This window comes from Poecilia mexicana, unplaced genomic scaffold (genome assembly GCF_051168715.1).
Source record: "Poecilia mexicana isolate PSO_F unplaced genomic scaffold, ASM5116871v1 scaffold_1, whole genome shotgun sequence".
Taxonomy (NCBI): domain Eukaryota; kingdom Metazoa; phylum Chordata; class Actinopteri; order Cyprinodontiformes; family Poeciliidae; genus Poecilia; species Poecilia mexicana.
In genome coordinates this window covers 14,435,876-14,460,721 of record NW_028263370.1, presented here as the reverse complement: position 1 = coordinate 14,460,721, position 24,846 = coordinate 14,435,876, and the positions used below count along the sequence as shown (strand labels likewise).

The window sequence follows — 24,846 nt, the reverse complement described above, 5'->3', positions numbered from 1 at the left end:
CTCAACAGAGACTCTGCACTGCACACACACTAGTCTTATGTGTGTGTCTTTTTGTATGTCGGTGTGTGTCAGTCACACAACCATCAGGCTTGTGTGAAGCCTGATGGTTCACCGTTGATCCCCCTCAATCACTCTTATAATTGCAAAGGGAGTTTGCTTCTTTGAGGGCTATTTTTTTTTGTACTTTTTTTTATCACCGTCTCTTCTCTCAACACTGTTTAGTCAGATTGTCAGTGCATTAAACTTCCTAACCACTGAACAGTGGGACCTGTTAGAAGATTTCGTTTGATTTTTCCCTTGCAGTCATGCCTTTGAAGCTCTGAAGCTTACGTTCTCCCTTGTGATCATTTGAGCAGGCTTACCGCATGTATCTCAAAAGTTAACCCACAGGTATTTATGTGACAGGCAGATTAACTTCCTGTGTGTTCAGAGATGTACACATTATATGGACCTCGCTGTCACTCACAGCCTTTTCACACTTCATCGCGCTACAGCCACAAACTCCTGTTCTTTATTGGGGTTTAATGTAACACAGGAATGCATTTTGTGAAGAGCAAGGTACATCATACATCATTTTCTCCCTTTACTATAATTCCTCCAAATGAAATCTGGTGAAAATAGAGCTCTTCAGAAATCACTTAATAGGCAATTGGAGTCAGTTTGTACAGAATTTAATGTCGGTATAAATGTGTCCGTTAAGCGCAGATCTCAGATGTTTGTTAGGGAGCATTAGTGAACAAAAGAACACAGCAGATAGGTCAGAAATTTGTCAAGGAGCTAAAAATGATTAAGTTCTATAAAAGTTATACTTACGCAGTTTCGCTGAGCAAACAAAGAGGAGTTTGGCACAAATGCAAACCGACCAAGATATGTCCGTTCACCTGGACTAACAGGTTGGGCAAGGAGAGGATTAATCAGGAAAGCAGCCATGAGGGCCATCGTAACTCTGGAGGATTCTCACAGCCTGGCTGTGACAATCTGTTGCCAGGCAACTATCAATCATGCACTTCACAAATTTGGCCTGTATTGGAGAGTGAAAAGAAGAAAGTTACTGCTGATTGGAAGCCATAAGAAGTTGTGTTGGCAGTTTCCTGCACTGTGGGGAAGGTGCTGCGGTCAGATGAGACCCAGATTGAATGTGTTTACCAAGAGGAAACACTCTGTGTGTGTGTGCGTGTGTGTGTGCGTGTGTGTGTGTGCGTGTGTGTGAAAACACTGCCGATCACCCTGAGGAAAGTATCCCCACTTTGTGGCGTCAGCATCATACTGTGGGGATTCTTTTCTCCTACAGAGATGGGGTTGCTGGACAGTTGATTAGGAGTCAATCAACTGTCCAGCAAATAAAACACACTAGAGTAAACGATGATAAGATAATAAGCCCATACTCAAAGTACAGATAAAAAAACAACACTAAGTCAAACAAGCCGACCTTCTAAAATGAGACAGAGGGGAAACGTAAATAAAAGCTCATCAGCCCACAAAATGCACAAACACCTATCTGAAACTGACATCACCAAATCCCCTTCCCAGACTCTCCTGATCAGCTCCTTTTTCACATCTTAGTGCACCATGAGGGTAACTCAGAAAACAAAAAGATTAAATCAAGTCAGACACAAAACAGTGTAAACTAAATAGTGCACACTTATTTTAGAACGCAGTCTTATGTGATTGTGTAAATAAATGAAATCTAAACCAAAACAAATTGTGTATTACTCCATAAATTACACTTATGTCTTGAATTCTTTAGACATAAGACTTAGTGTGATGTATAATTCTGTATTGTGTTTTTTGGTGTAACTTTACTACATTGGCATGGCTGTAACTGCAGCCGTCAGAGGTTCAGATCAAAGCATATTTATGTTTTAGAAAGGCCCAGTCAAAGGCCATGCTGAAATCAAAATGGGAATATTTGATAAAACTAGAAAAAAAAAATAGCTGTTTCCAGATGGTCTTCATCCAACCCAGCCATAGCTTCAGCTATTTTGCAAAGATCAGTAGACAAAAAAAACATTCAGTGCAAAGAGAGACATGCACGTACGATAGCGACACAAAGGTGTTAAAAGTATTGAGTCAGAGGGGCTGAACATAAATGCAATGCAGACTTTTTCACATTTTTGTTTATTTGGAATAAAAAAAAAAGCAAACCATCAGTCAATTTTCTCCCACTTGACAATAATGCACCGTGTTTGTGGATGTACGCGGCCAAAACGTGAACAGATTCAAGAGGTGTACATGTCAGACAGCAGTTAGACCTTGCATGCTCCAAAATGCTCTTGTCCATTAGCTGTGACATGTAGCTGTCCAGAACTTTGCAGACAGACGCGCGCAGAGCTGGAATGTACTGTTTTCATTCCGCTGACCTGCACTGTCAATCAGAAGAACCTTGTGCTGTTTCAGCAGTGCCATCCAGGCTCCACAAATTCCACCCATACCACCCACATGTGTACGGCACACACAGACCCACAGCCTTCCACTGTGTGACAGATTTATTTCTATCTCAAGACACAGGATATCCATCTCTAATAATGTGATTCCTGCTGCAGAGTCTGTAAAGGAACTAAAAATCAATAACTGATGAAAAAGCACTTTTACAACAATTCACTCCGTCCATCTCTCAAGCCACAGAGTGATTGCCTCTTTCATTTCTCCCCCCTGCAATTGAAGTTCAAATTCATCGTAGAATTTGCTTTACGGCTTGCTGCCCGTTTGAGTCGGGTTCGTCCTGAGCGATGGCCGGCGCCGACAGCGGAGGATGCTCGGGTTCAGGGATCGTGCGACTCCATGTTCCGTCTGTAGTCGTCTGTTCAACATTGTTTGTGCTCTTCCTGTTCCTAAACACACGGGTGGGAGGATATTTTCAATTTCCAATGGCCTTGACCTGGTTTCTGTCTGTTTCACAGGAAATTCGAAACGACTCGTGTTGAATTTTTATCTTCACTCGAAATGGCACAGGCTTTGTTTTTGTGAGTCTTCTGTTATCCCAAGCTTATAGGTACTTAAATGGACCCCTGCAATATTCGCTATGTGCTGTGTAATAAGACTTTTTAAAAACAAAATCATGGATATTCTGATCCAGAAAAGGAATTTTGATTCTCTAAACCATCCTGGCTTTTACCTCCTGCACAATTTTTGCTTTTACAGTAATCTCCCACCTCCATTCAGCAACGTCTCAGAAAAACACTGCAGAAACCTCAGCTTTCTGTAAAGCAGGGCAGGCAGCAGCATAATTATCGTACAATAGGGAAAGTCACACGGTGGCCTTTTAATGACGCTCTCTGCCCCCACACCATCTCTACTATATTCAGAACCATTTATTTGTTTTGTGCGTGGAGCTTTTTCTTTTTTTTTTTTTTTCTTTTTTAGAGTTTTCTTTGCCTTCTGTATGCAGATCCTCAAAATTTAAATGCTTACAGTTACAGTCAAAAGTTCATAAGTAAGCACTCATCATGAACAGGTATCTCATATTATTTTTTGGGCTTGCAATGATGTGTTTATGCACACGTTTCCAGAGTGGAATGATGATCCAACTTCAGTAAATTTTAACAATCGGACGCACACGTTTAAATTTAGTGTGAATTTTCTGCCATCCATACAAGCTTAAAGTCATGTGTATAGTGCCAAACATGTACATACAGCCCGATCATATTTGGTCACTAAATGTCACTAAGCAAGTTGCAGAGAAACCACACTCCTCTTTTTTTGTCCATTCGCAAACTATTATTTTACCAAGCTTCATTTCAGACATAGCAGAGCTCTTTTAAATTGATTGGTTTCCTGGTAAATTGTTTGGTTTTCCCTGTTGTTAGCCTGCTTCATCCATTTCAAAACCAACTTTGATGTGCATCATCATTCTGTTGGAAAAAAACAATTTTGTCTGGTTTCAGACTTTGTGCAATTTTCACTTCCCAAAAGCAATTAAGACCTTCCCTTTGAGTGTCGACTGTGATTAAAAAGCCACCGCTCACCCTGTTTATAGGGCTGAAACGATTCCTCGAATGATTCGAGTACCTCGATTACTAAAATTCCTCGAGGAAAATTTACCTGCCTCGAAGCTTCGTTAATTGATGTTTTATTAGTTAGCACCGTGTTCCGGCCGGGACTTAATTTGCGTTGCGCGGAGCTCTCACTTCCGCCTCTGAGTTGTTGACAAAAGCTAAGTCTCAGCGGCATAAAGTCCAATCTTCAAGACTGGCCCGTGGGGATTTTATTGATTGATGATAATGCCCGACTTTTTATCGTTTTTGGGGAACCAATAAGCATCCTTAAAATGACTGGGGGAATGCCTGGAGTACGGCAGCATTTCTCCTCCGGGGCTGCTGGTTGAAAGCGAACGGCGGGAAGAGCGCTGAGGTGAGCGGATAGACTGAACAGGGCGGGCGGCTGAGTAGCTGATGCTTACCGTGTAAATGTAGCTTTACCGACGAACCGCACAATAAATTTCATATCCCGGTCTGAAGAAACGGGTGGCGGAGCGCATCGTACATGGCTGGTAGATGAGTTTCTGAGTGTGACCAGTGAAGGTGTCGTAAATATCCCGTATTGCTTCCCCCCGTGTTCGTCCCCCGGTCTAACGGTTCGTCAGTCCGCTGGTCTATTTCCTCCCCTCCATCCATCTTACGTTCGTTCATTCGCCCTCTCCTCCCACTCCAGGCGGCATTTCCCGTATTTTCAAACCCAAAGCGTGACAGGTTAGGTAGCAAGGTGAGTTTAATTAATCTATTAAACTCACTGAAGATGAATACATAAACTAAAAGCTGGATTGTAGACATTTTTTATAAGCATATTTGTGAGCCTGCCTCTTTGTTATTAAATTCAATATAATTTCAGATTTTTCTATAACTTTTCTTCTGGTTAACTTAGAAAGTGAGCTATTATTGTTACAGGTTAGTTTTCTAAACTACAAAAAAGCAACTGTTAGGGATGCTCAAATATGAAAAATTGGACTGATATTGATATCTGATAGTAACACCGGTATTATGGCAGATTTACCAATATTTCATTTTATAATTTTTTTTATCCGATTACTCGATTAATCGTAAGAATAATCGATAGATTACTTGATTACTAAAATATTCGTTTACAACAGCCCTACCTGTTTAGATGGCAAAATCCAGCCGACCCACGTGTTGTGCAGTTGGACCAGAAGTTTGCATGCACTGAATGAAAAAAGCACATTGTTTTCCTCATTGTCTCAAGTTCAATCAGACCAAACTTTTCTTGTTTTAGTTTGCTAAAATTACAAAAATGATCTCTATCCGCTCAATGCCACAAGAATGAGAAAGGGAATATTTCAGAGATTTATTGATTTCTTGAAAAACACAAGGATAAATACAGAGTGATTGCTGTCTCTTTAAACAAGGAATGAAAGACCAGATGATGATGTCATAGCAGTGGAAACCTCTGACATTTTGACTGACACATTGATGGCACACCTGCGGTTGTATTGTAAGGCCACACCTGGATCGCACTGCTTTTCTTGTTTGACATAATGGGTCAAACAAGAAGAGTAAGTCTGGTTCATCCTTGGGAGCAATTTCAAGATGCTTTAAGGTGCCACATTAATCTGTTCGAATAATTATTCAGAAGTATAATTATGATGACAGTATGGGGATATCTAACCATCAGGTGTCTCACGAAGGAAACAGGTTAGTCCCAGAGTTGAACGTGTTTTGGTTCAAAATCAACATTCACCTTGAAATGTATGGAAGCCATTACACCAAAATAAACCTAAAAAAGTCAGATTGCAGTTTACCAATGCACACAGGGAGAAAGACCTTCATTTTTGGAGATGTGTCCTGTAATCTGATGAAGCTAAGGTGGAAATGTTTGCCCATAATAACTATTGTTACATTTGGAGAAAAATGAGTATGCTTCTAACATCCTAACTGTGATGCACAGGAGTGGCAGTATCATGTTGTGGGGCTGTTTTTCTGCAGGAAGAAATGATAGACTTCATAAAATACATCATGAGGAAAGAACATTATGTGGAAATTTGTGAAACAACATTTAAATACGTTAACCAGTAGTGACACTAAGCATACAGCCAAACTGGCTATAAAGTGGTTTACAGACAAAGAACGTGAATGTTTTGGTGTGGCCTTCATAAAGACCTGATCTCACTTTGTAGAGAGTTTGTAGCCAGATTTGAAAAGGCATGTACAAGCGAAGTGGCCTGCAAACCTTACTGAGTTGTACTGGTTCTGTCAGGGCGAACGGGCCAGAACTCCAGCAAACCGCTGTGAGAAGCTTGTGGAAGGAAACCCAAAACATGTAACCCAAGTCATACAGTCCAAAGACAATCCCACCAGATACTGTAGAAATGTCTCTAAACTTTGATTTTGAAGACATTCCTTTCTCGATCATTGATCCGATCACGTGCTTCTTGGGTGTCACAAAATGGGAGCTGTTAATACTTGGCGATTCTTCTAGTTTGCATTCCAGACCTCCTTCTGCTCTGCCATCTGTTTCCACAGAGCTGATGTCACTAAACTCGTGCTTTGTGTGCAGCTCTCCTAACACCTCGCAAAGCAAATATACATTGTTATATAAACATGCACACACGCATTGCTTGGCAAATATACACCGCATTCTTTTGCAATTGGGTGGGAGGAAGGTCTGCTGAAAAGTTTGCAGAGACTTGAGAGGCAGCTGGACGTCTGTGGAGACAGGATTTAAGTCTGCCTGCATTAACAACGACTGCTTTATAATGCAATATATATTTGAATAAGTTCAAATATAATTTTAAAGCAGCTGCCTTTTGGTTAAGATTTTATGTCCATTTTCTTTTTTAAGTATCCCAGTAGATTTTTTTTTTAACTTTGTTTCAAAAGTGCCTCTTTTCTATAGACCTAAACCACATCAAGCTGGTAAAATGCAAGGTCACATCCAGCTGATTGAATCATCAAAATGCATTAGCTTGTAGTGAGACTGCTATCCTGCAACTTTTAGATGCAGCCCGTCAGCAACACACCTGAATTGAATGCTTGAATTCCCTCATCAGCATGTCATTCAGCTCCACAGAGGCCTGGTAGTGAACCACTGATTTGATTCAGCTTCATTGGAGATTGAGAACGGATGGAAATGCCCCAAAACAGGTGTGCCAAGCTTGTGCCATCACACTCAAGAAGATTTGATAGTGTAATTGTTGCCAAAGGTGCATCAATGAAATAATGAGGAAAGGTTGCATATGTGATTTTTTTTTTCTTTTTTTTTTTCTGCTCTTTTAAAGGTATTTGCGCAAATGTAAGAAATCACGTCTTGTCATTCTGGAGTATCATATGCAGAGGTAGAAGTTAATCTATTTTGAAATAAAACTAAAAAATTGAAAAAGGTGTTATGAATACCTTTTAAATGCAATGTAATTTGTATAATCATCATTTCAGCTTCTGCGTTTAAGGAACCTCAACTGCATTTAATTAGCACTAGCTCAAAAGCTAAAATGGTTAACCTGGTCAAACCTGAACTAAGTTTCTTTCCTTTGTATGTGGGTTTTCTGCCAACCTGTAGTAAACGAGTTGTCCTGCTTAATACCAGCTCTGGTTAAGGGCCTGATATTCTAGTTCTTTCTTGGCCACAACTGGTTCCGGCTAGGGGAAATAAACAATTTCTTGATGAACAACCAAATATAAATGAATCAATTGTGACATTAGGACATCCGTTCTGCAGGAATACCAATGTAAATGATGTGATCTTGGACATTAAATTATCCATCTGTACTGTGATTCAGCAAAAACCCCTGAAAATTTTAATCGACAGACAGAGAATGGCAATGGCTCTCAACTTGACAAAATGACAAAACTCTATGTAATCTTTGGAGTTACCCCAAAGATTTCCACTCTCTTGAGTTTGCTGAAAATGCATATTTCTGAAAAAAGCTGACAAGAATCAGGTCTTAGTAAAATGTCAGCATAAATTTAATTTATATAGCACATAAAAACAGACATTGGATTGTGGAGACATTTTTTTCTGGCATACCAAGAGGCTTTTAACAGCTTAGCTTTTGTAATTGCTGTCAGCTGTGGTCCCCACATCATAAAACTTTTTAGATCAATACAGACAATGGTAATTTGCTTCCTTGTGTGCATCGCATTTTACAAAGAAAGCAGCCAACAGCTCACTGGAGGCCTGTCTTAATTTAAAGCATTTTAAGCTTCATGGTGACGACCGATGCACTCGCATCACTGAGCTCAGTAGGGAGTGGAAGCCTGTGTCCTCCAACTTCACTAATATGCTCTCATGCATTTCAAAAGCTCATAAATGACACAAATCTGCGGCATGTTGATTCTGTACTACATCTGCAGACTGCCTAATTTCTTTGTGGTTTTACCTCAGTTCATTGCATGAACAAGTGCCAGGGGGCTGCTTAGCGACGTAGCCCATCATCCTGTGAGTGGATACATTTTAAAGGCTAAACTTTGTCTGATGTAAATAATCTGAGCTTCTTTTTTATGAGGTGTTGTAGGAGAATCATCCTTGCTGGGTTTTTCCTACTAATCTCTGATTCTTTTCGTGTTTTTTTTTCTGACGACTTTGTCATGACGATTAAGTTTGCTAATATATATATATATATATATATATATATATATATATATATATATATATATATATATATATATATATATATAATTTTTTTTTTTTTTTTTTTTTTTTTTTTTAAATTGTTACCATAGTGTTCTGTATTCTGAGTCTGGAATCGTTATTTCTTTGAGGTACGCTTGATTTAATCTGACTGAACAGAGGTGCAGGTTCAGTCCCACACCAAATTTGTAAACTGCTCTTCCTTCTTGATTCTTCGTGATGATTGTGGGAGTCGTGTGAACATTCACAGTTAAGGTGTGAAGATCTGTGGTCAGATCAAAGAATTCAAATGAAGAAAAAAAAAAAACCAACAACTTCTGACTGTTCTCAAAATGTGAGCACTGTCCATTAAATACTGCACAAATTATACAACATGTTAGTGTATTGTCCTGCTTCTATTCACATCTTCTATTCCACCTTCTGGATTCCAGTTTTCCTGATTTGACTCATCGGTTTATCTTTAGGCGCGTCTCCATTACGTTACCCTGAACCTTTATGCCCCGGGACTTACCTGCCCTGAACCCTTAACGTCCCCTGGGCCGTTTGTTGTGTGTGTTTGGCTGCTGCGCTGTGTTTGTGATATGTAAATTACATCTGCTGACGCTGAGAGGGTTGTCTGGCTCTCTTCTCCACACTGCTGCCAAGTGTGTAAAAGAGAAATGGAAAATAAAAAGGGCTCCTTCTCTAAAATAAAAAAACATGGGTTTTCTATAATAAAACTATAAGCAATGAAACTTTAACAGCTTTGGTCCATAACTTGGATAAACAAGATCCCAGTCTCTGTATAACTGTGGCAAATATTAAAAGATCACAGATGCAGACTTCTACATTCACTTGCATTTGTAGTAAAAGTGAGATGAAGGGGAGGATTATCAGGGCTATGTTTTACTTTGTGAAACAGCATTAAGATCTCTTATAGGAAAAGTGTAAAATTTAATGATCTTTAATAAACTATATTTAAGAAGTGTTACTGAAACATAATCTTTGGGTGGGGGCGAGGGAGGATAAATCCTAGCTCTGAACTGCCCTGGTTCAGGGAAAAGGTTTCTGACAGTCTAACAAGTTAAATTATACATTGACTGCAGCTTCATTATGCAGCAAACATGGCACGTCTGTGTAAAAAGCAGATATAACCTGTTTTTTTTTTTGTTCCTTTTAATTATTATTTTAAATTGCTGCTGTTTGCTGTTGTTTTTTGTTGTGTGGTGGGTGGAGGGGTTATGCTGTGTGGGGCTGCTGTTTTCACAGCAGATTTTTTATATTTTTTTGGAATAAGATGCTCTAAAAGACGCATTGTCCATTAGAATGATTTGAATTCATAACCTACATCTGTGTTATAGGCAGACGAGTATGCATGCATCTGATGAAAGAGCATTATTTGAGTCATTAAAGACTTGACTTGGAGAGAGAGAGAGAGTTGTGAACCACTCTGGTTCACAGTGCTCAGAAGCTTCTGACACCTCCTGATGCCTTCTTTCATGTTTACATTTACCTTCCTGTCACAGCTCATTCCCTGCATGCCGACGTTAACGGAGCTGAAGCCCGAACCAGCTAACCAGGTGCCGCAACCTCGCGTCGCCTCATTTCCTTCCCGTCTTTTTCTTTCTTTCCATCTTCTTACCATCTCCTAACTTTTTGACTTTGTCAGCCCTCCCATCTCTGCGCTGCTCCTGTATCATGCTTAATTATTGAAGTCAGTGTGTGTGTCTGCAGGGAGCTGCTCAATACCTCCTCATCAAAGCCTCGGTTTGTGTTTGCTTGTTTATCTCAGACTGCTATTCTAGGCGTTCTCCTCAAGCCCTGATGAGATACAAGCCTCCACTCCCTACGGAGGCTTATACTGTAAGCTGTCACTGCACCTTCAGTCATTCAAAAGCCTTCCACGGGAAAATGTAGTCTTTTTCTACTTCTGTTGCTCTGCATCGATGGGATGTTTCTGAATTGTGTCTGTGCGCATCTTTTTTTAGAGTTGCATGATGAAAAGCAGGTTAGACTTTTTTTTTTCCACAGTTGCATTGTTTTCCTCCCTCTCTCTTTTTCTTTTATTCCTGTCTCTCTTCGAGCACAAGGATGCGTTTGCCAGCGTTCATGAGGGACCTCTTTTGTGACCCCCACCCTCACCCCCATCCACCCGCTTACACCTGGAGGGCGCCAGGAGGAATCCCTCTGGCATCAAGAAGATGAGGTTTCTGTCTATGATAACTAACACCCTCTAAGGCCCTGGAAGATCTTCCATTCTGAGGGAGCAACAATAGCCTGTGCTGTGCAGAGCTCCCCTCTGGGAAGAAAGGAGAGACCTCATTTGTAGAGTGTGTGAGCTTTATAAGTGTGTGCAGCATAGCATCTGCACACACAGCACAGGATTGTTTTTTTTTTTTTTTTTTTTTTTGTTTTTTTTATAACTAGAAATCTACAGTTGCAGCCAGAAATTTGCATACACTCATCATGGCCATGAATGATGTATTTTGGGGATGTGAATGGTTTATTTGAATTTCTCTTTTTTTCAGAGTGGGATGATGACAAAGCACACTCTGTAAAGCACTTGGGGGGGGGGGGGGGGGAAAACTATCAAGTAATAATTGCACAACTTTATGAATTGTCTGTAACCCACAGCTCAGATATTTCCATACATACCGATAATATTTGGGTAAATGTTACAACCTTTACCAAACTCTTTTTGTAACCATCATCAAGGCTCTAGCATCCTAGCTTTCAGTCCAAGTGTGATTCCCTCCTCTTGAATAAAATTATTTACTTTTTAAGATAATCAACTTGGACTGAAATAATTAATTGTGATGAATTGATTATTGAAATCATCATCAGCAGTAAAGCTAGTTTACAAAATACACAATTTACATTTAAGATGAAGATGAAAAATTCTTTTCTTTTTTTTCTTTTTTTTTTGTGTGTGAATACATTCTACCCAGAACTCCTCAAAGTTTGTATCTTCACCTGGCTCAACTTCAGTAAACAAAAGGTCATCCTCACGTACAAAACACTATTATCCATGGCAACAAACCAACCCCAGAGCATTATGTTGCCATTAACACTGATAGTTGGCACAGTAAATTAAAACTTTATTTCCTGCAAGTTTTAGTCAAGCACGAAGGAGTGGAAAGTGATATTGATGATCCAGCAGTTTCCAGTTCATATCAGGTTTGAGCTTTGGCCGTGTCTCAGCCGTTTCTGATTGACAGATGGTTGAAAATGAGAGGATCACGACCCCAAGGACCCATCACAATTAATTTTGGATGAGACAAAGCAGGTTAATATTAAGCGGTTGGGAAGGTCCTGAACTGAACTGTACTGAAAATGAAAATAACAGTGGGATGAATGGAAGTGAGTGCAGTGCATCTGGCAAGTATTCACAATACCACTTTTTTTTTTTTTTTTTTTTTTTTTTGTAAAATCCAGGTGGTATAATCATCAAACCCTGAAAAAAGAACTGTTTGGGTTTGACAAATAACTGTTTGGGTAAAATTTCTGGCTTTCGTAAGATTTGTTTTTCTTTGTCCTTTTAATTGATAAAACCAGAGATGTCTGAGCTGTTTTTTTTTTTGTTGTTGTTGTCGTCGTAGTTTGTGAGAGCACAAGAATGATGGAGTGCTGAGGAGCTGGTTGCTATGTATGACTCCCCTTTAAGCTCTCTTGTGTACCTTTGGGTTTTGTAGAACTCAAATATTTTCCAATTTAGTGTTAGCTGCAGGGAAAACCTAATATTTCCTCTGCTCCTTTTCTCAGACAGAACGTGTCACGACAAAACTTGAAGATTGATCAGAAGGGGGACGTTCTTGCGGTTTTTATTTGGGACTGTGGGTCAGAGGAGCTCTGTCGTTAAGGGCACATGTTGCCTTATGCTTGCCAAATTACACACTTTGCCAACTGTGAAGGCTGAACCTGAGCCTCTGCCTCTGATCTTGCTCCCACTCATCAGCTTGCCTACTCAGTCTCTGATGTTGCAGGAATGAGACTGCAGGAGTTTGGGGACTTGTGCAGAAATGCTCTTTGATTCTTCTCTTCAGATGACAGCCAACATTTACACTTACAAAGATGAAAACAAAAAAAACAAAAAAAACAAAAAATTACAGCACAAAAGCTGGGAAAATTGACACACCAACAGAAGAAAATGCTCTGTTGGATTTCAGAGGAATTCCGTGGATTTTTGTTTATTTTTTTTTGAAAGTACAGAGGGGGGTTGCTCTTTCCAAACCCCCTACCGTGATAAAAACTTGTGGAGTGAATGGATCCAGTTGAGTGTTTGTGTGTTTGTTAACCACAGAGCTCTAAACTTTGATCGTGTCCTGGTGTCTGACAGGTGCCAGGATGGATGAGGCCGAGAAATACAAACAGCGACTGGAGGCCATTGCTGTGAGTACATATGCGTAAAAAACACACAGCATAAAGAGATTCAGCAGCTCTCTTTTTGCTATCTGGACATTTTAAATATTTCACTGAATGTGAACGTGACGAGCGAGTTTGACTGAAACAGTCAGCGGATGGCAAATAAATGTGATTTTGCAAATTATTAAAGAAATTGAAGAATATAATTAAAGAATAAAAATTAAATGCATAAAATTCAAAATGAAGTCTAATCTGATGTACAGTACTTTGAAATGTCTTGTTCCTGAAATGTGCTGTACGAATAAAATTTGATTGATTGATTGATTTGCTATTGCTTATAAATGTCCCCCATTGCCATGGTGACTCATCATTAGAAAAGGAATATAATCATTAGACAAACATCTTAAAATTATAGAAAAATAGCTTGATGGAAAATGGGGGGGGGAAACAGTAAAAGACAAACAAACGAAAACACATTTTGAGTCCACAGCAACAGGCTGCTATTGGAGCAGCTCTATTCATGTGTTTGAATGATGTGGTGAAAGCCCAGACCTCCATCTCCAGCTGGCTCTTACAAACACTGTGTAGCAGCAGAAGCCAACCTGCTTGAAAGGAGCTGGAACATTATTTTTTTTTTGTCCCCCTCTGATGAAAAGATTACCATCCATCTGCTAAGGTGTGCCAAACATAAATACACCAAAAAAAGCTTTTCTTTTTTTCATATGCTCCTCGCTTAACTATTTAAAATATTGTGCAACATCAAAATAGTGAATGTGTTGGTCCAATTGAATTTAAAGCCCAACCAAAATCTGTTTCAATTCCAGGTGCAACAGAACAAATTAAATGCTTTGAGTCTTTTCTAGTAATCTATTTTAATTAATTATTTTTGGTTCAGTTTATGTTTTATTTTAGATTAACTGTGTTTATGATGATTTGTTCCTGCACTTTACGTGATCCTACTTCTGAAATGAAATGAATTTTGTTGTGCTTCGGTACAATGGCAATTAAAGCATTGTGGTTCTGACTCTTCCTGTGCTGTCTGCATACTCAACCCTTAAGTCTCTTTCTCTGCTGTGTCTCTTGTTCTTATCCAGGAGAAGCGCCGGCTACAGGAAGAGCAGGACAAAGTCAGAAGAGAAAAGGAGGATGAGCGGCTTAGACAACAACAGCTCAAGGTCTGACACGCATGACGATCTAACCTTACACACACGCATGCACACACACACACACTCATTTACATCCTGCCTTCATTTTGCTCAGCAAACATCATCTGTGTATTTACTCCAGCTTGTTTGTATGTCAACTTTCTTCACACGTTCTCTCTCCACACACTCGCATAGATGACCTGTAAGTATAACCTGTCACGTTTCCTGGATCTGCCTGTTCCCTGGAATCCTAGAGGCAGCCCCTTCCTCTGCCAAAATCATTTTTATGTGACTGTTTACACACACTCTGCCAGTCACAGCGCTGCTCCATTGTTTTCACATAATTTCCAAACTGCCGTTTCCACTTCCTACTCCACGGTCTTTTGCCGCCCTTAGGCACATTCCTCAAATTGTGCAAAGTTTGTCCAGTAGAAGGACACGTTTTTCTTTTTTGTGGTCCATGAAGGTACGTGTATGAAACATGTAGGAAAGCGTCGACCCTGCAGTCTAGCTGTGAGTTTGTGCACCGTGCTTCAACAGTGAACAGCAATTTTTGGATAAAAAAAAAAGAAGAGAAATTGCTACAGATTTTAAATATTGACCTTGAATTTCAATCCAGATATGTGCCCTTTTACGGGAGGTGTTATCATCGCAGCCTTTAGTGAATCCATTTGCTTTGGCATTGAAGCTGACCTCAGTGCAAATATAAATAAGCGATACGTGAAAGCATCAACTTGCATGCAGCTCCTTGCCTGCAGGAAACTGTAGAGAAGGCAGCGCCCTGTACAGGGAAAAGGAACAGAGCCAGACTTGTTCTGCTCTTCACAAGGAGACAGAGGTGGTATTGTGCCGCCTTCAGTTACTATAAGTAGGTAGCTGCAGGTTAACGGTTACCAAAGGTTGGAAATCTGGGCCTTTCTGGTGGATGGGAATCGTACATTAAAGGTTTAGGTTTACAGTCTCACAGAAATATTAAACTTTATATATATTATTGCTTTTCAACTGAAAAGCTTGAATATATTTTATTGGTATTTTATGTGACAGACTAACCTTAAGCAGTGCATAACTATGAAATGAAAGGAAAATAATACATTCTTCTTATTTGTTTTTAAAAAATGTATATCTTCTGTTTAGTGCACTTAGCATGAATTACCTGTCTAATTTACCTAAATAAAATCCAATGCAATCAACTGCTTTGAGAAGCCACATAATAAGTTAATGTTGTGCCTGTGTGAAATGTATCCTCTGCATGAGTCCATCTGTTCTATGAACGCCTCACATGATTGTTAGATAATAATTAGTGGCCAAACTACAATGGAATGACCTAGAGTAGGCTAGGAGTATCCATAATTGAAATGGCTCAGTCAAAGTAAAGACATAAATCCAATTGAGAAGCTTGGGCAAAAACGTAAATCATTTTTCTCACAACAAAAGACCATATTTAAGTTGTACCATGCAGCAATCAATAGCCTAACTGGCTAAATATAAGAAATAAGCTGGTTGACACGTTCACGGTCATTATCTAACCTCAGTAGATATGGTTCTGCTGAGTTTATGATTTTATGTTAATTTTATGTTGGGTGCAGCAGAGATGGACAAGAAGCTGAGTAGAGATCTGGCGGAGCGCTTTGTGGGCTGGTGTGGAGACAATCATCATATCATATGATGTTCAAATTTGAACAAAACAAAGGATGTGATTGTAGATTTCAGAAGAAACAGAACTAGGTCAAACACTATTTCCATCATGGTGAAACAGAGGTGGAGGTAGGTGAGGAATACAAATAACCTCATGTTTACCTGGACAACAGTTCCGTTTGGAGACTATCGTAGAACCATTGGAGTTGATGGTGCAGTGAAGAATTCTTAATAAAATTAACAAAGTTACAGACAACCATGAGCATCCGCTTTATGAGACTGCTTTACAACAAAGTATCTTCAGTCAGGCTTCAAATGTGTCGCTGTAATACAGACTGCTTCAGGAGATTGTCCCTGCCCACATTAGCATCTATCTACAGCTACTTAACTCTGTCAACCCCAAAAACAGTTACATGCAAGTCAAAAAGTCCATGGGGACATCACTGTCCTCATGACACTTGAGGGGTTTTAAAGAACCTTGGATAATATGAGTTACAACAACATTTAATTTCCCTTTGGAATTAATAAATTACTTTTGAATTAAATGTGAATTGAATTATACAGTGTCTCAAAATAAAAGTCCAAAGATTAACAAACAAGGTATTTTCACTGTTGCTTGGATACATGACAGGCAGTTATTTTCATTTGAACATTCTGTTTCCCGTAGCAACCGGATAATAACAGGACCATAACAGACAGTTGCAAGTGGCTAACTTGTTTGTGAATGAGGAAAAAGTGGGTGAATAACAAGACAACATTTACCTTGACTGGTATATTAGCTGAAGGTACACTATTTGTCATGTCTTTGTTTTATTAATTTACTGTTTTTAAATGTGTGTTTGCTTAATATTTTCCTGAAGGCTAAGTTATGACAGTTAGGTAGCTAACTGCCAGTTGATGCTAATTTAATAATCTTAATGAAATCTTGGTAGCCTAGTTTGTTTTCTATAGACTTAATGTGGTGTTTAAAATGTATTAAAATCATGTAAATAACAGCTAACCAACCAGCATTTTTATTTGTAACATCCTTTAAGATCTAAAATATGTATAGTGACACACATAACAAAGATGCTAACGCTGCAGCTAACATTTTTGAGAGACCTTGGAGAAGTGGACAATATATGAGGTGTTTTCAGTTCAGTTAAAAAAAAAATTAGATTATAAATAAATGCTGTAAACCATAGTTAAGTTTTTTCAAGAAGATTTGTAGATGATGACGGCTATGGGCTGGGCATGAAGAACAACCTCTTGTGGTGGTCAGTATTACAGCAAAGAGGCTTCTACAGTCATGAAGAGGATTGCTGATGATGATCTGTGTTTTCTGAAGAAATCTCATCATCTCTAGCGATTCAAAAGCAGTCCGCAGTCAGTTTGTTTACCTTTTTAAGTAACTAGCTCTGATGCTACCACCCCAACACGTTTGACAATAGATGAGGCAGAGAAGATTGCACTGCTCCAAACACTGAAAGCACAGTCTGCTCCCCTCTTGCTCCGCTGCTCCTCTGAGTAGCTCTGCAGATGACAGGACACAACTTTGTGGTGCTCATGTGGTGTTGACCACCTGGTTAGCCACACAACACTTCAGTCTCACAGACTGTGGTCTGTTTGTCAGGAAGTCATTGATCCAGGCGATTGTTGAGGCTTCCACCTGTGTCGTATTGTGTCTGACAAAGGAAATCAAGCTGATTTATGTTAAATGCACTGGAGAAACAAGAAAACATATCCTCACAGCGCACTTTGTCCAGATGACTGGGTTTGTTGAAGCAGGTGTATGAGGATATCTTAAATCCCACTCCATGGCAATAGGGCATCCTGAAAGGTGCTTATTTACTGACTCGCGTGGGCCAAAAGGAGTGTCTTCATGATGTGGGATATCAGTGGGATCATCAATGAGGATTTATTTGGTGCTGGAACAGAGCAAGATATTTTCCACAACAGTGGAACGTTCTTCTGTGTCAGACTAAGGTTGTATCTTCAGAACCACACAGAGCTGCTCTGCATAGCCCTTCAGGTCAGGCAAAACTTGATTAACACTAATCTTTTTTTTTTTTTTTTTTTTTTTTTCCCTCTCACCCTCTTGCTTAAATTCCAGAGGAAGTCTTTAAGAGATCAGTGGCTGATGGAAGGAAATCCTTTGTCTCCCTTGTCACCAAACACCCAGAACACCGTTTCCTCTCTGTGGGGAACACAAGAGCAGGATATGGAAAAGCATGCTGACAGGTACTGTCTGTTTTGTGTATGTGGATGCCAGTCAGAGAAAGAGGAAGAGTTTGGGATTGTTAAAACAGGTGGAGAGGCTGGCAGCATAATTTCTTTTTTTTTTTTTTTTGTATGTGTACAGCTGGTACATAGCAGGTAATTTAAATTCATGGATGCAACCTTTTCCGTTCTGTTTGTTTTGATGAGATTTTAACTTTGGCACATTATGTTCTCGTTTTTATCGACAGATTTTTTTTTTCTCTGTAGATATGTCAAGAAATTGAGAAATGACTGCCATTAGAGACTCAAAAAATATGTATATTTTAACAATTTCTTAAGAATCAAAGAAAATTGTCAGAAGGGTTATACTAACAGGTAAATAGCAGTAAGAAACAGAGAAAGCTCTAGTCTGTTTTTGAAAAACAAAAGTGTTATTTTGGTGGAAATGTTTTGTTTAGTCAGTGAAGAAAGTAATTTGGTGTTTAAAGCTCCTAAAGAGAAATGGGGGTCGGGTAAAACCGATACCTGCAGGTCTGAGCTTTACGAAACTGGTCGTTAGGGCTCAGCCACAAAACCCATGGTTGGTATTTTTACTTTTTTTTTCATGTCATATTTATAGTCTTCAATAGTGTACTTCAAGATCTGAAGTACACTTTTTTAAAAAAAAATCCTCTTTTCAACAAAACATTTTACACACACTGTTAACGCACAACATCAATATTAGTTTAAAAAAAATGACAAATGCCACTGTTGATCGGTTTTTCCTCCTCTGATTTGCTTAATTTCCCCTTGGGAGCTGTAAAGTGTTGTTCGTGCTGAATTGAATTATCTTTCACCACGGTACAATGTCTACTGCTCTGTGAAAGCCACACAGAGTTTGAATGCATCGCCTCTTTCATCCATGTGCGTACTTACACGCTTGTGTGTCCGTCTCAGGTTGCAGTCGGAGGATCAGCAGGTGACTGCACAGAAAGATCACGAAATGGTGAGCAAATCTCTCGTGGAAGGCACACGTATACGCTTGCATTGTGCACACAAAAGAGGGGCTGGAATATGTGTCGAACATGTTTGCTACATCATCTTCTATTAGGCAGGAAATTTCCCACATCGCCTCTCTGTGGCTCTCTGCCATGCATAATGCATTTGCTCGCTCAGTGTACCTTTGATGTAGCACCTCCTGTTGAAAAGCAGGAACTTTATGAATGTGAGCAGCACTTTAACATAAAAAAGTACAGAGCTTGATCCACTCTTAAATAATTGTTTTGCCACCAGTTATGTATTTTATTAGCACATCTGTTGCTAATTAAAAAAAAAAAAGCAATTAAGTTGTACGTTGCGTTGTGCAGCTTCTCTGGGTCTACTGTGTGATTCAGTTTCTTTTCCTTAGATCAACATTCCAGTTAATTTTTTTTAAATTAAATGTTTGAATATACAAATGCATATTATTAATTTTCATCAAGGTCAGATGAAAGTGACATTGTTACATAATTCTTCTAATATGCAAGCAAGTAAGTTTAAAAATTCACTTTGGGGCAAGTTTTGGACAACTTCACAAATAGAGAGTGCATTTGTTGCATAAGGTTAATTTATTTTTGTTGTTTTAAATCTGATCTTACAAGGTGCAGTAAAAAGGGTCACATTTCTGTTAAAGGGGGCCCAAGGATAAGTAAACTTCTCTTTTTCGTAATTGAAGCTTTGCACACTTCTACACCAAGCCTTTCCAGCTCAATCGCTCCCTCTGGTGACGAGGCAGACGTTTCAGCTTGGTTCAAATGCCAGAGATCCAAAATTAAACCATCACCATGGTTTTAGCTGGTTAAGGCGTCAGACACAGATTCGGAATGTCACCAAAGAAAGTGTGTTACAACAATGTATTTCTTTTTTTTTTTTTTTTTTTTTTTTTAAGGCAGTTTCTGATGAGACATGACAGATTCACCTTTTCATGCGATTCTAATTTAAGTTCTCTGCTTCTCCCTCTTCCTCACAGGAGGCATTAAAAGAGGCAGAAACCAAAGCAGGTAAGTGGAACGAAATGAACATAAAGCTGAATCAGAACTGCAGTGGCATAAAAAGTATGCATTCAATTCAGAGCCAAGTGGTAAAACACTCATGAAGCAGCAACCCTCCTGCTTCCACAGTGTTGATTCGGTTTTAGCTGAGAGATGAGCCACGAATCCATTTCACTCATGCAGCTGGCATATTTGAAAGTGTAAAAAAAAAAAATCCATCCTGTTATTATCTGAGCAAACAACAAGTAAGAAGGGAACAAAGGTCACCGTTTTGCGGCAACAGCTGCCACGCAGCGATACCCGACAATGATTCTTTCACGTCACCGTGGAGGAACTTTGAACCACTCTTCTTTGCATAATTGATTAAATTCAGCCTTGCTGGTGCGCTTCGGATCACTGTCCTGCGGGCTATTCGTTTGTAAAAGTCACAAGTTGTGGTTCCATCGGTTTTGTTGAAAATAAACCATCCTCAGACCGTCATGACACCACCACAATGTTTTTCTGGAATGCTGCGCTAGTTTTTACACCAAATTTAACGTTGGGCATAACCTCCCAAAAAACTCCACCAAGGTCTCGTCAGTCCACAGGATGTCTTCTCAAGGGTTTTGGAGATCACAAAAATGTTTTTTTATGCCAGATGTCTGACAGGCTGTGGAATTCTCCCACAGCGCCTCTTTCCCGTCTCTTTCTTACAAAATGAAAACATCATTTTGAAGACAGCTCTGTTACATTTGCCCAGGCCATCTTTGTAAGAGAGAGCTGCTTTCTCTTCTAAAGTATTGAAGTGTGACAATTAGAAAAAGCAGAGGAAACATGAAAGCTGCCCTAGCAGTGTGTATTTTGAAAAGTGAATTTCAGTGGATTTTTTTTTTTTTCACATCAGAAAAAAGTGATACTTTAAGATTCCTTGCTATGTGATACCAAGCTTGATATCTCTGTATAATCAGACATCAAGTATTTATGTAACAGTGAAAAGCGAAGCATAGCCGTCATCCATCTGGACACCTGTTTTTTAATGCTTGCATGTTCATCTGTCCAATCATCTGACCTTTTACTAAGTGCACTTTGCTGTCACTCACCACAGCAGCTGTGCTTCTATTGCTCTGCTTGCTCGTTTTCAGTTTTTTTTTTAATTTGCAGGAAATAAAATCAAAGTGGATGCTATTTAAACAAATAACATGGCTTAGTTTAGTCAGGATTTGGTCACCTTCTTGTAATACCCTTAATATTAGGCCATCAGAGGATCCACAGTTGTATTTATTAAATAACCCGTTCATCTCTATTTGTTTTGCCCTCAGAAAACATCTACAACGTTTCGGAGAATGGAGATTCTACAGTTTTAAGACACGGTGAGTAGAAAGAATGTCTCTGCATCGATTTAGGTTCTGTGGCTTTGACAAGTTTCTTTATTTCAACCGGATTTCAATCGGAAATCACTCCATTACGAAACTTAGCTTACGTGTTGTTGGTATAGTCTTTGCACCCCGAGCAAGACATGATTAATTTCAACTTCAGTCACAAGTTGTGAGTCTAACAAGCTGGCATTTATGGAAGTGTAGAGATGATTTTTTTTTTCTTTTGCTGTGGTTTTACGCTTCTACAGATCTTAGCAACCATTTTGACGTCATCTGAAAAAAATGCAACTATTTCAAACTCCCGTTTTCAATAGCAATGTCCGTCCTTGCAGTCAAAATAACATTCACAGCAAAAAATTTAATTAAGGATGTCAAATTTTTCCATTGACAGATGTTTGAGTTGGGTATGATGGATGCATTTTTATATTTCCGAAACATTATTTTTAATGGGAAGAATTGATTTATGCATATTTGGTTAGAGTATCCTCCAAGTCTCTCTACTTTCATCAACAGGAAGAAACACTACTTATTCAAGAATGCCTGCTGCATTTGGTAGTTTGGAAATGTCATTTTTTATTTGTGTTATGTTTGAGATTAGCAGATTAGCAGACAGATCCTGCTTAGTCACATACGCAGCCATAACATGTAGCATGAAGGGGGAACTCCGATGAAAATACGTCCTTTCTCTGTTCATTTTTTTATGTTAATTTTATTCCATCACTATCTTATGCCAAGCTGTGTAACACCATGGGATCCCTCATCGCCCTAACTGTCAGAATGCATTGCATCAACTAAACTCAAGACATTTGCATCCTAAAGAAAGAGGGCGAAGAGTAGCCAAAGTTCACAAAACGGTAACACAATGTGATGAATCTGAATTCACCTCAATGGGCACTAAAGCGCAAATCTTGCATTTTTAAAGGGCAGCGGGTGCACAGATGTGTCGGTTGGGATGCCGCTGAAACAGGAGAGAACTTGAAACAAAATCTGCACGTCTTTTTATATTAAAGTCATTCAAAGTTGATGACTCAGCTGTCCAACGCTGCTAACTCTCAACTTTCACTCGCGACACACCACGCACTACAGTACTTCAAAGGTTTCCGACCACTTTTTATATGGAAATCCTCTAATACTTGTTGCTCCAAATAACTTCGAGATTCCTGCTCCTGTGCCCACACACATGCTTGTGCAAACAAATAAATAAATATGTAATATATAACATAACTCTAACACCGTTCCAGTTAACATAGTCGAAGAAGTCACTTAATTCTTTGACTTTTAACTGTTTTTCTAGTTATTGCAATGCTTGTTGAGAAATATGAACAGATAGTTCCCTTCATTTTTATGAGTTAAGATATTTGTGTATTATTAATAATTTATTTATTTTATTTTTACATGTAATTCTGTGTTTTTCAGAACCAGCTGGTGATGAAATCAAAGTGAACCAAAATACACCACAAGGTGAAACCGCAGTCGTTTTGACCAACGGCGGGGGCAGCGGCGAAGACGTCTCAGGGCAGAGTGAGACGAGCACAATAGAACCAGCCGGAACCACCAAGGATGCCAGTAATGCTGAGATGGAGTCAGAGATGAGCACAACTGCCACTGCTCTCAGTCAGGTTCCAAAGGCTGACGCGAATGAGGAGGAGGGAGAAGAAGACGGGACTCTGGTGATGAGAGCAGAGTGTGTGTACATCACAGATGAAGGGGATGATGTCTCTGGGGACCTTTCTTCCCTGAAGGACCAGCAGGAGTTCACGCAGAATCCAGAGGGAGTCCAGGAGATTGTAGAGGTTGTGGAGCAGGTAGCAGAAACAGGAGGAGGTCTAGAAACAGGAGGAGGTCTAGAAACAGGAGGAGGTCCAGAAACAGAAGGTCCAGAAGCAGGAGGAGCTCCAGAAACAGAAGGAGGTCCAGAAGCAGGAGGAGCTCCAGAAACTTCACCTGTGACTGAGAATGGGGAAGCAGCTGAGCTCCCAGTCAAAGACCAGCTAACACCTGAAGACAGAGGAGACATTAAAGGCGATACAGAACCAAGCGGCCAGCCAGATGAAGGGACAGAAGTTGAAGGCCGTGATGAAAAACAGGAAGGGCCAGACTGCCCACAGCCACCCACAGCCCTGGACTCTGGTGCCGTTTCTTTGGTGCCCGTCTATGCCGAAGCATCTCCCTCTGCTCTCATTTCGGAGACGGAGGCTGAGGCCAAAGCTGAACCACCAGCGGCGCCCGACGTGACTGAAGAAGCAGTAAAAGTGGAGGAACGTGCCTGTAATCTCGGCCAGTTCCAGGAGGTGCTTCTGACTGATTCCCAGGACAACCAGAACACAGAGGCAGAGCCTGGAGAGCAGGAGGCCCTTCTGCAGAAAATCCCATCCCCCGACCTGAACGTAGAACTCGCAGGACCGAACAGCCTTCCCTGTTCAGAGACACGGAGCCCAAGCAAAGCGAGCCAGGGGGAGAAATCTGAGACGCCCAAAAAACAAACCTGCCAGTGCTGCTCTGTCATGTAATCGTTCCTCCGGTCACCTTGGTTTTATGCATCCATTCCATTTTTGCTGCATTTTTTATTTTTTTTTTTCCTACTACTCAAACCTGAAACAGCTTGACATTACGGATTTTTAGCCTCATTAGCTCATTACCTGGAACAACCTTATTAAATTCTCTTTGTACAAACAAAACTAAAACATGGAGGACTTTGTTGAGTTTGAGAGAACCTTCATTGTTTTAGACATAAACTAGTTAGACTACAAGCACCTCCACAACTAAGTTGCAGTCAAGTAAAAACGAAATGCTATTTGCAGTAATAAATATTTGAACATATCTGGTGAAACTTGTTTTTGTCTTTGATTTCTAACACTTCTGTCCATTTAGGCATTTTATGGGCAACACTAACATTCCAAGTAAAAATTTTAATTAATCTGGAACATTGTTATAGTGTCATACACAGTATTGATTTTATTTATAAACTGGGACCACCAGTTAGCATTTTAGGAACCTCAGACGATTTTAAAAGATAGAATTATTTTTGAATACCTGAAAGTGTGAATATAGTATTTCTGTGAATTGGTGTACATACTGTAAACAAAACTGCTTGTGGATCTCTGGAGCTTTGATGCGACTGTTGGACGGGTTCATGATTAAACCGACGTTTGTGCTACTCTGTGTCACGTCTCGATGTCTATACGCAGGATCTGAGCTCCTGGTTAGAATTTGTCTTTCGTCTTGGCGCATTCGAATCGTTTTCAGATGAACCCTGACAGTGTGACAAATTTCAGCCAGGAATTATTGGGATCTTCTCTGATGAACCAAAACTGTGAAGCGGAATGAAAAATAATTGCATGAGTATTTTTTTTGTTGTTCTTAAAAATAAAAAAGGAAACTGAAACGTGTCTTTACTTGGTTTCCCTTTCATAAAAGTGAAGCTAATTAGTAAAAAAAAAAAAAAAGTCCATCTGTGTGTAATTTAATCCCGGTATAGATTTATTTATTAGAGAATGTTAGATAAAAAAAAAACAGCATTCTTCACCACTGACGGGAAATCTGGTCCAAACTGATGAGAAGATGGAAGAAGCTAAATATAAGGCA

General features: G+C 39.6%; 1 protein-coding gene across 3 annotated transcripts in view; it reads left to right on the top strand.

The window, feature by feature from the left end:
• palm3 (paralemmin 3) overlaps positions 1 to 24,646 on the top strand; it is a 36,969-nt gene extending 12,323 nt beyond the window's left edge. For all 3 annotated transcript variants that reach the window (XM_088005054.1, XM_088005052.1, XM_014982075.2), the window contains exons 2-8: positions 12,893 to 12,945; positions 14,013 to 14,093; positions 17,791 to 17,918; positions 18,834 to 18,882; positions 19,885 to 19,915; positions 21,205 to 21,255; positions 22,678 to 24,646. In XM_088005054.1, coding sequence (XP_087861180.1) covers positions 12,901 to 12,945; positions 14,013 to 14,093; positions 17,791 to 17,918; positions 18,834 to 18,882; positions 19,885 to 19,915; positions 21,205 to 21,255; positions 22,678 to 23,771 — 1,479 coding nt within the window. In that variant the 5' untranslated portion in view covers positions 12,893 to 12,900 and the 3' untranslated portion in view covers positions 23,772 to 24,646. The remainder of the gene's footprint in view (positions 1 to 12,892; positions 12,946 to 14,012; positions 14,094 to 17,790; positions 17,919 to 18,833; positions 18,883 to 19,884; positions 19,916 to 21,204; positions 21,256 to 22,677) is intronic.
• The last annotated feature ends 200 nt before the right edge of the window (positions 24,647 to 24,846 follow it).